Source organism: Ciconia boyciana, chromosome 1, assembly GCF_034638445.1.
Source record: "Ciconia boyciana chromosome 1, ASM3463844v1, whole genome shotgun sequence".
In the NCBI taxonomy this organism is placed as follows: domain Eukaryota; kingdom Metazoa; phylum Chordata; class Aves; order Ciconiiformes; family Ciconiidae; genus Ciconia; species Ciconia boyciana.
This window is the reverse complement of record NC_132934.1, coordinates 182,324,020-182,337,671: the sequence shown is the minus strand read 5'-3', so window position 1 is coordinate 182,337,671 and position 13,652 is coordinate 182,324,020. Positions and strand designations below refer to the sequence as shown.

Below are 13,652 nucleotides of genomic sequence, written 5' to 3'. Positions count from 1 at the left end.
TCCAAGATTCACTACTGAAGAAGTTGTATGCAAAATTGATGGGTCTTGCATTATACTATCAAGGTGACTTGTTTGACTGGACTGCTTTGCTTTCCTATCCATTAGCAGAAAGTACCCTTCATTAGTAAAGAATCCGATCAACAGACTGCATAATTGCCATTTCTATCTTACTTAATGGAAAGAATCTTGTTGCACTGCATGTTTTCAACTACGTGCAACAACCTTCACATTAAAATGCAACAAATTAAGCAGAGCTTTTAGAAAAGCCATTTATTTTGCTAACAGTTATAGACTGCAAAGTTTATATGGCTTGCTTGGGACTGAAAATTTCAATTAGAGGTTGAACTATATATAACAAAAGAAGCCTAAACAATTGAGAATTAAAGCTCCCTCTGAATGTGTAGCTTGCATGGAGTCATCAGACTTGGAGAGTTGATGTAATAGCTGTCTTTAGGAGACATCAGGAGTATACACACATTCTGCTGCCATTTTGATACCTGAACATTTTAGAAGACAGTCTTTTTTATGATACTTAATGTGTGGCTGTAGAACTAGGTTTTTTATTGTGATCCCGTGATTTGAGCCCACATTTCCTGGACATGGCCCTTGTGGCTTTCTCCAGTCTGAAACACTAGGAGGGCAGACTGCCGTCTGCTCTACCTTCTCTGTGTCAGCCACTGTAGCTACCAAGAGCAGTATTGTCCAGCATGGCAGCAGAGGTATGACCATTATGTGGACTCCTCTCTCTCCTCATACTCTTCCTTTAGCTATCAAAGTGAATGGGAGCAGGACTGCTGCTTGGATTTAAGACGAAAAATATTCTTAGGTTTTATGGGGGCTCATATTTATCTCTGTCAGACTTTTGCTTCCCTTTATTCATTTGAGGGATTTGAGAACTAACAGCTCAACAGCATTGCTATTCTAAGGATGTTCTGATATACGTCTTCAAATAGACAAGACACCTGTGGCCATACCAACTCTGGATCACCCACCATCATTTCCTTCATGACCTTTAAAGATGCCAAATGAGACTGTTTTTTTTTTCCCCAGTTGCTTCATTCTGCACCAGATGCAATTTCAGGTCCCAGAAGTGAAATCAGGCAGCACATTAATCAACTCTGCTTCCCAGTCTCTGCACTTCTGTCTTTCTGTAGTTTATTTTTCTGGCTAACATAACACAGATTTAAAAATAGGGGTATGTTACCCTCTCAAAATACATACAGTTCTGGTACCAGCAGTGGAATAAGCTTATTTAGATGAAAGGAACTATTTTCTTTTGATGGAGTGAAATACCTTATCTGCCTCTGTTTGCATTACATTCAAGTGTTATGCCTCCTGCAGTATATAGGACTGGTGTTGCATGCAGGTCATCTGCTTAGTGTATTTTTGGTATGTTGCTGGAAAATATTTCCCTTAATAATTCTTCAGTGTATGCCATTGCATGGATCACAAAAAGAAAAAGCTGCATTACTGAAATAAAAGTACAGAGGGTTTTAAAATGTACTCAGCTAACATATGAAACTTAATGGCTATCTCTGTAACTGGGAGGGAGAGAAGAACTGTATCAGGACCACCTCTTGTTTATTCTTCACTGGTGTCAGAGTGACCAGAATGCTTTATCAGCATGGTTTTACAGTGAGATGTATAGCCCCGATCTGAATACTATACTTCAGGTAAAACACACAATAGTGCAATGTAGAAAGTGTATTTGGAAAGGAAGAAAATGTGCTCGTTTCATGTTGCAAAATAATTTAAAACAAACTGATTAATCAGTGGCATAGTTAATTTAATAGCAGATGGTAATTTTAGAATTTCTTACATATAGGAATGTTGGCATAAAATTAGACTGAAAACTGATAAAATCTGCAATTCATCGAATTCTTTTTATTTCATAAACTAGACAAACAGTGCCTCAAACTTTTAAGTGAAGTTATTTTTCTACTGCAGTTCAGTTGTGTAAAACCCACACATCACATTAAAAAAATAGAAAATGGTACAGTAACGCTTTATTTTGTTCTGGAGAAAACAACATTGTCATGTAATTGCTTTTTTCTGAGCTCTTTCACTTGACCCTGGTTGCTTATTATAATTTTTTAGGTGCCATAGCTTAGGGTTTATCGACCTCTGCTTGTTGCCCATTTGTTTTATAGTTACCGAGTATTGTAAGGCTTGGAAAGATTACTGTAAAAATTATAATTTGGTCCTGTTCATTAGAAATGGATGTGGAAAAAGCATTAGTAGGAAATGTCTTTTTTTCAGCTTTTATTTTAAAAGCCTAAAGGGCTGTAGTACCTCAAGCTGCTCAGCATTAACTTGTTCAGTTCTGGAAAGTGTGACTTTGGATAGGCTAGGCTAAGGATTGGTCGCATGAGGTTAAAACAAGGAAAATTGTGTGTTGGAGGAAAGCTGTTTATAACAACTGCACCTGAGATTTTTTTTCAACGTGTGGTCTTTTCAGTCTCCTAAGCAGCAGCATTGCCATAATTAATGGGGAACCAAAAGGAACTACAATTTCTTCAGGTTGCTGGTCCATGCTCCTTTAACAACATGCCTGATTCAGAGCAGTATCACTGCTCATGGCAGCCACCACATCCTGGTGCTGTTGTACTATTTTGTAATGAAGTTGCTACCATCATTTTTCCTTCTGGTTTTACACTGACTAGTATATTACCTACGGTCTATAAGCCAGGTGTCAAGCTTGGTTGCATGCAGCTTGAAGAGACTGATAGCAAACATTCATATCTTGATAAGGTCAAAACTTTAGACTATACATATGAATTTAGACCACTGCCATGAATAATGTGGTGTATATATAAAGTAAAAATTGATGTAGTAATCAAAATTCTTTTACTGAGTGAAATGAAAAGTCATCCAAAATGAATGTGAAGAATCAAAAAGATGTGTTAGACCTTTACAGTTTTACTGGTAAGAAAAGCCATGGGTGTTTGTGCCTTCTGTCTGCTGCTGAGGTAGAGAAGGAACAGTGGAATGTACCTCGCAAGATTACTTCAAATGCTTTTATCTGAACAGTCATGTTTGAAGAAATCTGGAAGCTCTTTTTATAAAGATTTAATTTTCAGGTGTGAATTACAGAAAGAGCGGGTTTTGCACGGTATGTGAAACCTTCTTCAATATCTAGCACAAGTGGTATATAGCTCAATCCCTCAGTTCAAGGAATAGACTTGATACTTACTAAAAAATGGCTTACTAAAAATAACTAGCACACACCATTAAAGGTCTACCCTAAGTTTTTTTAGATTGAATTAACTTTACATTTTAAATTGAACAAATGAATTAATTTTAAAATTTAATTAAAGCAATTTACTTCATATAATTTAGAAGCTGAGTTTTATACTTTAATAAAACATAAAAGCATAGAAATAGAAAACAGATATAATACTTTCAAAATTATTTTTACCCAAACTCATCAGGCAATACAAGCATTTTTTCCTATCAAAAATGTCCTGTGTATTTGTTTGCTTCTAAGGGAAGTTAAAGAATGATGAAATGTAGAACGAAAACTTACTGTGTACTTCAACTGGACTGTGCACTTGAACTCTGAATACATCAAATTATGATGGTACAAAGAAATACCGAAGGGGAAAAAAATTACATACTGTATTTACATGGATTCTAAGAAGCTGTATAGCTTTTTTTATTCTCCTAGTTATACAAAAGAAACTGTGAATTAACTTGATGGCTGCTTGAAAGGATTAATTCAGAAACACAATATCCTAGAAGGACTAAAAGCCCTGGAATACATTTCTAAAAGCTTCTCAAACTGTAAGAAAAGGTAGCTTAAGATCTATAATTTTAAATATAAATATTTGTTTTTAAATCAGAAGATGCTAGGCTGCTAGTAGCATTTTGGTTCATTGAAAATTTCAGTAGACAGATAGTTTTGTAACTTTTCTTTGCTTGATAAACTACACAGTAGTGTCCTGAAATGTCAGTTTTCTGCTGTGGACTATTACCCACTAATTCAAATGAAGAAGTTTACTGTGTTCAGGAAAATGAATTTGTACTTCCACTTTCACTTGGTAGGTCATCCTGCTAATATTTCAGAGCCAGTTCTCTACTCCTAGCCCTTTTATTTTAGCACATCCTCAGCAACTGAAGACATCCAGTGAATGGTTGATTTTTTTTTTTCTTCAACATGCATTTTCTTTGTGTTTGAAACACCGTTTTATTTAGTCAAACATATTGTACTTTGCAGATACTAATTTTTACTGCACCCTGTAAACAGCGGTAGTAAGGTAGTGGAGGTGCAGAAGACCTTAGTGGAACAACTAGTAGTAGTTGTATTTCTAGCTAAAGATGAATTAAGCCCCAATTCTATGGCTATTCTATGCAACTTCAGGTTACCCAAGGCGGCCTTGTATGACAGTTTTGCCCGTTGTTTGCAAGGAGAGCTGAAGAAATTACTGTCTGATAGGCTTTCTCTGTATCTTTCCCTGACTTCTGTTTATACCTTTTATTTTTTTCAGCTAAGGTGGGAAATGTAATTAGAGTGCATAATGACGGTTACAACAGCCCCAGAAACATGAGATTGATTCCCACGATGGCTGAAAAACCCTCCACGCAGTATGTATAAACAGGACCAGTTTCCAAGTTCTAATTAACTTTATTAATGTTTAGTGCAGGAAGTACGAAGGCAACTTAAACAAGGATATAAAAAGCACTGGAGCATTGAAACACTGGTTTCATGTAACTGACTCTTATTGAAAGACATATTTTTCAGCATTTTGTAATGAAAAATAGAGTAATTTAGAAGAAAGATATTAGATACCTAATACACTCTTATAACAAGGAAGCTTTAAATAATGCAGCCAAGATACTAATAGTAGCTTCCTACTTGGTAACATAGGTAGCGATTCTTTATGATGTGCAATTAATAAATACGATAGCGAACATGTAACAATGTACAATGACAGTGAGATAAAAGAGATGCAATTATGTGCAAGATTCCTATTGTGCCAGCAAATAAGACTTTACGGGCTACTGGAAAATGAGTTTGTGAAAAACCAATTGTAAAAACCTTTTCCATTACATGTTCCTTTTATAGAAACATATTAACTCACATGTGAAAAGATAAAAAATTACACTGGTAAATAACTGTGAAGATATTTTCCCCCACTATGGACACAATTGCAAAACCTTGCAATCACAGAAATTGTATATATTATTTTGATATAATAATCATAACTAAGCTTAACAGTAGTGATATATTGATCATACACAAAGTACATTATTTGCATAGATTTTTTGTTTATTGTCCATGGATTTCCGTTTTGTAAATACATATATAATTCAGCAAGCTTTATGAACTTGAACTGGAATATGGCTGATTTATACGATACATATTTCCTATTACTATAATTGCAAAGGATGCTATAATAATACTTTTTAGGTGCTAAAACCTCTTAAGTATAGCAATTGCAGTAGAAAATGTAAGAATACCTTTTCTGTTATTTACTGACCCTTATTCCCAGGCATTATTAATGATACTTAAAAGATATTCCTATTTTGAGAAGCTCTCAAAACATGTGGTCTGCAGTTTGTCCACTAAAAGGATTGTGCCTTGGAATAATTTAGTATATCTGTTTCTTCTGATATTTTTTGTATGCTCAGTAGGTAAAAACATATAATAAAAATCATCTTGCAGTTATGCAAAACTATAGTATCATTTTGTACAGTCTTGCAAACGAACAGTTTAGAAGTAGAGTATTCATCCATAGAAAAGTTGGGAACTCAAGAGTATGTAATGTCAATAATAGAAAAGTAGTGTATCTTTAAAGATGTAGGCTATTATAGATTGTTTTTAAGCTTTGATTTAATCCTTTATGTGACTATTCTATAGTGCTCGCAGTCTTGTCAGGAGAGCTTCTACTTCTGGAATGGCTTCTCCCTTAGAAGGAGACCTGATACGATCTATTTTCTTTTCTTTGTTGCCTTCTCCATGACAGGCTTCCTTTCTCCCAACAGCCTTGTTCCACGCCATAGAACTTTTTTCCACATCATAAGTAGCCTCTTTGGTGACTGGGCTTCTTGTCAAGTTTAAACTGATACTGTGGTGCGAACATGACTTCTCTAGTTGTCCTTTCTGGTTCTCTGCAGAAGATAAAACAAATAATCCTCATTTCACTATTAAAATACTCAGTTTCAATATTTTGTAATATAAAAAGACCTCTTGATCAAACAAAATTTTACATGCAGATGATGTACTAGAAGGAGTAACGATTGCCAAGGAGGCAAGACAAAAAATATTATCACTTCAAAAGCAGTGGGCTTGGTCCCCTGGAGGTGATACAGACTTTACATGACTTCATTAGATTAGCATTTGTATTTCCTACAAAATCACAGACAGAGCCTGACAGGATCTTCCTTTCTTACTGGAGTCAAAGAGAAGACAGAGTACTCAGCACTTCTCAGTGTCTTCTCAAGTTTTATCTGGTTAATTACCTTCTCTACATATGTTTTTTAATTGTTCAAATTTTAAAATGTATTTTAAAACATCTATTTCATTTAATTTTCCATTGTAATAATTTTTCTTTCCTTTGTGGTCTTTTAGGCAGGTAAGTAATCTTCAGAATTTGCATAACTTGCTACTTTTTGCTGAACATCACTGGCATTGACTGTCACAAGAAGTTCCACTCAGTTAATATCCAGGAGCTTTGGTGGATTGACATGTATTAATAGACAGATTTCTTTTTTTGTCTCATTCCCCCCCCCCGCCCCAATCAAGTGACTGTTCTCCAAACCAGCATATGAGTGGTCCCTCTCATAGATCTCAAACTTTTTAAAAACAGGCATACTCAATATTCATGTAGCCTTGAGCAAGGCTTGAAAATGGCTTCAACAAACTTGACATGACATTTAAAGTTTTTTGCTTATTCGCTGAAAGATGTTCCATCATCCCAATAGTAATGACTTTGGAGCACAGGCAGTCACTCATGACAGTGTGTTTTATGTGAGTGCTGAAAATTCCTACCGAAAACAGCTTGTACATTAAAAGGCAGCTGCTGAAGATATTTACTGCACTGTCATTCCCTGACCAGGGGCTCTTGGTGATGGATGAGGATTTTACACACTTTCTTGGACAATCTCAGCAAATTTTGTAAGTACGATCACCTTTTGGCAAGTGGAGGAAAATAAATACCTTCTTTCTATCATCCTCTAAATCAGATAAACAATTCTTAATTAAAATTCGATAATAGCTGAATTTTGCACTTAGTTGAAAAATGTAATTTCTATTTTATACTATGGAAAATAATTTGATCCTGAAGATGCGGCAGCACACATTTCAGTTTTTCTGAATTACAGGAAGCCAGAGATTTGGTATGAACACATCTTTATAATTACATATAATAAACCCATAATATATAATTAAAATATCCCTTTTATGTACACTCTTAAATATTCAGTTCCATTTAAATGTTTATATTTATTGCTTCTGAACACATATTTGCAGGCTGATAAAAGCATGCTACCTGCATCTATATACAAAATACGAGCTGCATCATAGCCCTTTTTATTTACATTCAGGCTACGGGCAGTGAGAAAAATACTTGGTGTTTTAAAAATCCATATTTTTTTTAAAATAGAAAAAAAAATACTGTCATATAATCAGAGGTTAAGTATAGGTGTTGGACTTTTTAAAAAGGCAACCATAAATTAGGCACTGAAAGTAAACTTCTCAAGCATACCAACACCCAAATTCTAACTACTTTGCAGTTCAGCTAAGTCTTCACTCCAAAATACTCAAGCATGAGGATCAGTTAGGTATGATGAACTAGACTGAATAACAAAGGTGGTGAACACTTATGAACTGAGGCCTCAAAGGAAAATCCAGCAATATTTTCCCCAATTTGTCATAGTGTGTGAGGGGCAGAGGAAGGTGCCATAGAGTGAGATTTAGAACAGCAAATAGTCTAAGCAGGGAACTGCTGCAAGTTAGCTATTAAGAATTAGATGTTGGGATCTATCTAAACTCTTGTCCCGCTTTGAAACTCAGTAACTGATTTAGCCTTGCAGAGAGGTGTGTCCCATAACTTGCTGCCTACAATCTGGAATTGTTGTGCGGGGATAGGGACTGAGTAAAGCTGAGTACAGCTGTGTCTTTTTTTTTCCCCTTAAAACAGCAATTGTATTGATATTTGTGACTTTCTAGGCATAGACTAATGAGTGGAGCATTCAACTTCAAGGACCAGAGTCCTTCCCTTCAGTCTGAGGGGTCCTGCAACAACGGGAAATAGCAGTAGGAAAGTGCCTTAATCACTGGCCAGTTTATGTGAGTTGTCTTTGTTTCATCTGTTGTAACTCCTGTGCAGTGAAAATGCCACAATTCACTGGAAAAATCACCAAGTGTCATGGTCTTAACACATGACACTTTACGCTAGTGATTAGCAGCATTTCCTAAATACTGAGAATACTTTGGTCTCAGCCATGCTACAAAAAATACAGAGCAGCTAGTGTCAATTAAAAAAAAAAAAAAAAGATTTGGAAACACATATTTTATCTAAATCCAGTTTTATAATCTCGAAGTTGTTATTTCAGCTGCTTCCTAAATCAGGCAACATCTTTACTGTGTATGTTCTTTCAATCAAGGGGGAACTTCTCCATATAGCATTGCTATGCCTAAGTGCATGTCCGGTATTAACAGATGTGCAGGTAGGCAGTTCCCTGCTCAGTAAACTGGCTGTTGTGAATCTCATTCAGAAACACTGAACTTTGCTAGGCCTGGCTCAGAAAGCATACATATTTACTTACAGTCCTAGATTTCACTTTGGTAAATATGCACCTAAAGAACTAACTGCTATAATACTTGATTTATATATGCTGCTGGTGGCATTCTTCTTATCAGAGTGAAAGTTCATTTCCATTTAAGTCAGAGTTTAAAATTAGTTAGGTACTAGCAAGGTAAAAAGTCTCACTAATTCTTCAGAAATACTAATGTCTACCCTGTCATTTTTTATTTTAATCAAGCAGGAATGAATTTGTGTTAACCCCAAACTCTTAAACACCCTGTACTGCTCACATACTGATTCAAAGCTGGCATGCACTGGTGATTTGGTACCCCATCCATTCCACAGTCATGACTTTGGATTGTTACCACACCTCTCTCGAATCCTATGGTATAGTGGTAAAACCAAAGAAGTGCATTTTCAACCTGTAACTGTTGAGGTGGGTGGTTTAAAAAAGCCAATGCACCTTGCATATGAATTTAAAAATACAAGGCTGCAAGGTTAGCATGTAGCTTTGATCAGGACAGTAGAAGAGCTGGACTTCCTTAGTTTAGTGCGATAAGGGCTATAAAGGATATAGTTATTTAGTTTCAAGAAAAGCCCCAAGTCAAGATTGACTGACAAAGTAAGCACAAGAATAAACAGCCATAATATATCTCTATTAGAAGTTAAAACCTTTTGAACCATCAGAGTAATGAAGTTTTGGAATGTACATATATAGAAGTGAGAGCAAAAAACCATAACCAGTTACAAGGAGGAATTTGATCTGTTTCTGAAGACAATATTTGATATGGCTGCTTGTAACAGCAAGGAGATGGCTTAATGACATTGGGTCACCATTTTAATCCTACATTTCTAGAACAGGGGTGCCCACAGAAAATCCATAAACCATACAGATATTAACAGCCTTTTCTAAACTACTTTGAACCATTACATCATGGACGTACATAAATTTGGTTTGTGCTTTTGGCAGTAAACTATATTTGAGAAAAGCTGCAGAATAAAATAAATATATTTACACACACACTTTGGTTCAAATACACTTCTAGAGTATTGAATATAATACAGTTATAGAAGGTTTAAAGAAAACTACTCATGGAAACGCACTTCTACATGAAGTCTTGTTAAGAAGAAAGCTTACATTTCTGGAGATGCACTATTTGTCCACCTACTGTAGCAAGGTGTACCTTCCGGCAGTAACAAGACAAAAAGAAATCAGACATTAAAAATCACTAGATAAAGACAGAACTTATTGATTTGCTGTATATATTGGAAGTAGTTGAGACAAGTTTCTAATATTTGGTCACTTTTAGGAATCAAAAACTGCCGTTCACCTGTACCATAACAATCACTATCCAGATGAAAAAAAAGATATCAAAAACTTTGAATTCACATTTAAGTTTTCTAAATGCTGGGGTGAGAAGACACTTACCCATAATAGTTTTGAGTTTACTGCTACTGAATGCTTCCAGGCACAGGTTAGGCAGAGATTGCATTGTACACTACCAAAGTCTTAGTGTCCAGATTCCATGACATTTAAATCTTTTTCTTTCTCTTGTTCAATATCTAACTCTTGTGGGTCCTTCAGACCTATTAAAATTCAGTTTTTGCAGATATTAATTTCCTGAACATTGCTGTTAACCAAAAACATTTCAAAATCATTCACATAACCTAGAGCCAAATAGCTACTATCATCTAGATACAAGTCTTTTAAAATTACTTTGATTAACAGCAATGCTCAGGAAATTCAGTTGACAGAAAATTGTGCTTAATAGCTTTCCATAGTTAAAACGGCGTCCTAGCATAGAATAACTTATAATGATATGCTTATAATTTATTAAAGGCTACATACTTTATATTCAGAAAAAGGAAATTGTGCACTAGGATGTGAACAAAAAAATCAGTAGTATGAGACCTGCTTACTGTGCACTTGGGGAAGCAAAATATGATCAGTTGGAGATTTTTAAATCCTGCATCATACTGTCATATATTACCTTTAATAGAGAAGAAAAATGATTGCAGGAGACTCACTAAAGTAGATACACGGATTTTTTAAAAACTACTAATAAATATTTAAAATTAAAAAAAGGACTTTGAAAAGCTTTATTTCATTGCATAGTTTCTCAATAAAAGTCTTGATACTAAGGACGTATTTAGTTTCTATGTAAATACTTGTACACCGATCGAAAAATAAAGTTGCAAATACAATAAGGAGAACTGCATTATGTGGCATTATATGCTTGTATTACAGTCATACATCTCAATGTGTAGCATGACAAAATTGTAACATAAGAAAGAACAATTGCAGTTACAACCTCATTACATTTTTTACCAAGTTAACAGGGAAAAATGCTCAAAAACCCAGTGGAATATTTCTGATCTCTCTGGCTTGTGCTCCACATGCTACATCATATTCCTGAAGCTATGCCTATGCCGAGATTTTCTAAAGCCCACACATACCAACCTTACCACCAATACAAATTATTTTTACATTTTAAGTCATTACTCGCCTGTGCTAGAAGATACTCTGAGGGCATGCCCCCATGACAAATGGCTTTGGCTTGGACAAAGTAACAGCCCTCATCAGTGGCTCCCCAGTGTGGTTCCTTGTCCCTGATGCGTGGAACTGAAAGTCAGGGAAAAGCTCAACACCGTGTTGGTGCTGCATGCACGTGTTTTCTCAGCAAAACAGCAGGGGAAAAGAGCATGTGTTTTTGACAGCGGTGTGATGTGCTGATTCTTCATGTAGCTGTACAGCATTCCCACAAGCCGGAATGCTTGCAGGAGTCCAGCCTCCATCTGGAAGTCCTGTCCATCTTCCACAAATTACACTGACCACATCATCACGCATGTCCTAATGCAACCTTACCGAGTGTATTTAGACAATGGTCACATACCATAGGCCTTAGGTATAGGAGGATATCAGTGTGTGATAGGAGGATATCAGTGTGTACCCTCATATGCTCCATCTAAATGAAGAGAAGCCCTTAAGAAGTTAGTCTGGAGATGTTCCTAAAGGGTTCCCTTGCCGATACCAAAGTATAAAGCATCCCTGGTGCTTTGCTGAAGATATGAGGAAAACAGCAAAACAGTTTCTAAGCGTGAACTACTTTTTCTGATATAAACTGGGCAATACTGGCTTATGTTTCAGATGGTAGAGATTTACTTATATAGTCTCTTATTTTGAAAGGCTGAATATGAACACCACTGGCAGACATTTTGAGGACCTCTGATTTTAAGTTCAGGACAAGGTAGAGGTTCTGAATTCCCACTTCAGCTGCATCTAGCTTCAGCTCTAAAGTAGAGTATTGGGTGTAGGTAGCAAAGTTTTGGTAGTGGCGGGGCTTCAGGGGTGGCCTCTGTGAGGAGAGGCCAGGGGTTGCCCCATGCTGGACACAGCTGGTCCCAGATGGCTCCAAAGGACCCACCGCAGGGCACAGCTGAACCTGTCACCCCTTTGTGCCCTTAGTTGCCTCACTGACAGGACCGAGTGTAACCTGAGGTGATAATAAGGGGTGTAAGAGAGGGGTCTGGAGTAAAGCCCAGCCTGAGAAAGCAAGAGGAGTGTTTTCCCTAAGGCTTTTGATTCTTTTTTTGTTTTTGTTTCCCAATACCCAAATCAGTAGTTTTTTATATATATGTGCATATATATATATATATATGAAAATTGGCAATAAATTAATTTTCCCCAAGTTGAGACTGTTTTGCTCATGACAGTAAGTGGTAAGTGATTTCCCTGTCTTTATCCTGACCCATGAGCTTTCCTGCTCCTGTTTTTCCTATACCCCTCCCCATCCACCCCACTAAAGGGGGGACTGAAATGAGCGGCTGGGTGGGAGTTTGGCTGCCACCCAAGACCAACCCATCACAATAACTTAGAGATAAGATGACTCCATCTGTCTTTTATCATTCCCTATTTTAAATTTTCCAATCAAAAAACCCCACCACTTCTGAAAATTGTCATTTTGAACTTCCAGATTCCAAACTCTTGGCTTTTTACTATCAGAAATGCCAACAAGAAAATCATTAATTCTTGCTTTCCTCTCAAGTATGAAATGAGGGTCTTGTTTCCTGCACTGACCCCCTATTCCTACTAGAGCCTAAGATACTTGACAGTTGCAAACCCTGAGTTTTATCAGGCATCCATCTTTCCTTTATGTCATTTATACAGCCCCAAACTGGCCTTCTGAAATCCATTCCCAGACCTTGGCATTGGTGTTAGAACATAACAAGACCTAATTTTCTTTCTTAAAAGCCTGCCCTACCACCCAGAAGCAGAATGTAGACATAATATGAAAGACTGCTATAGCTAGAAGGTCCATGCCTATTACATAATATAATTCATAAAAAATGGGATAGCTCCTTGCTGGATAGTATAATGTAAAATACTTTAAATACTTTTTATTGCCACTTTTTATTAGTTTCATATTTTTTCAACAATTTCTGTGACTGACAATGGTAGGATTGGAGAATGTCCCTGAAATGTTAAAGGAGTGCTGTGTGTTGTTATGGCTTATTTCAGATATACCCTGCAGCTCCAGTCCTAACACCTAAAGGAGTGGTAGCTGTACTCAAATGATCTTTGCTTGATAAGTAATTTCTCACACCGTAGTATTTCATGCTAAATGCTCACAACTTGACTAATCTAAAGCAGACAATAATTAATGAGGCATGGAAAAGTGTTACTGATTTTTGGAACATTTAAAAAAAAAATGCATATTTCATTTAATAGTTGCTGCTGTTCTAGTGTTGAGTTAAAAAGGTGTGAAACACAAAGAATAAACACTAATCAGTAAGTTCAATTTAGATGAGCAAAGTTTTCAGAAACAGTGAATATAGGTTTTTTTGTTCATTTTGAAGGCAAGAATAGAGTATGTCAGCACTAAGTGAGGCTAGCATAGAGGATTT

General features: G+C 36.2%; 1 protein-coding gene across 3 annotated transcripts in view; it reads right to left on the bottom strand.

Annotated features, from left to right (window-relative positions):
- Positions 1–3,325: 3,325 nt before the first annotated feature.
- Positions 3,326–13,652, bottom strand: part of DIAPH3 (diaphanous related formin 3) — a 249,940-nt gene continuing 239,613 nt past the window's right edge. The window contains exons 28-29 of one of the 3 annotated variants that reach the window (XM_072850118.1): positions 9,886–9,931; positions 5,884–6,111 (exon numbers count right to left, since the gene is read on the bottom strand). In XM_072850118.1, coding sequence (XP_072706219.1) covers positions 6,018–6,111; positions 9,886–9,931 — 140 coding nt within the window. In that variant the 3' untranslated portion in view covers positions 5,884–6,017. Of the gene's footprint in view, positions 6,112–9,885; positions 9,932–13,652 lie in introns of all 3 variants that reach the window. The other 2 variants (XM_072850117.1, XM_072850116.1) reach the window with 2 other exon arrangements.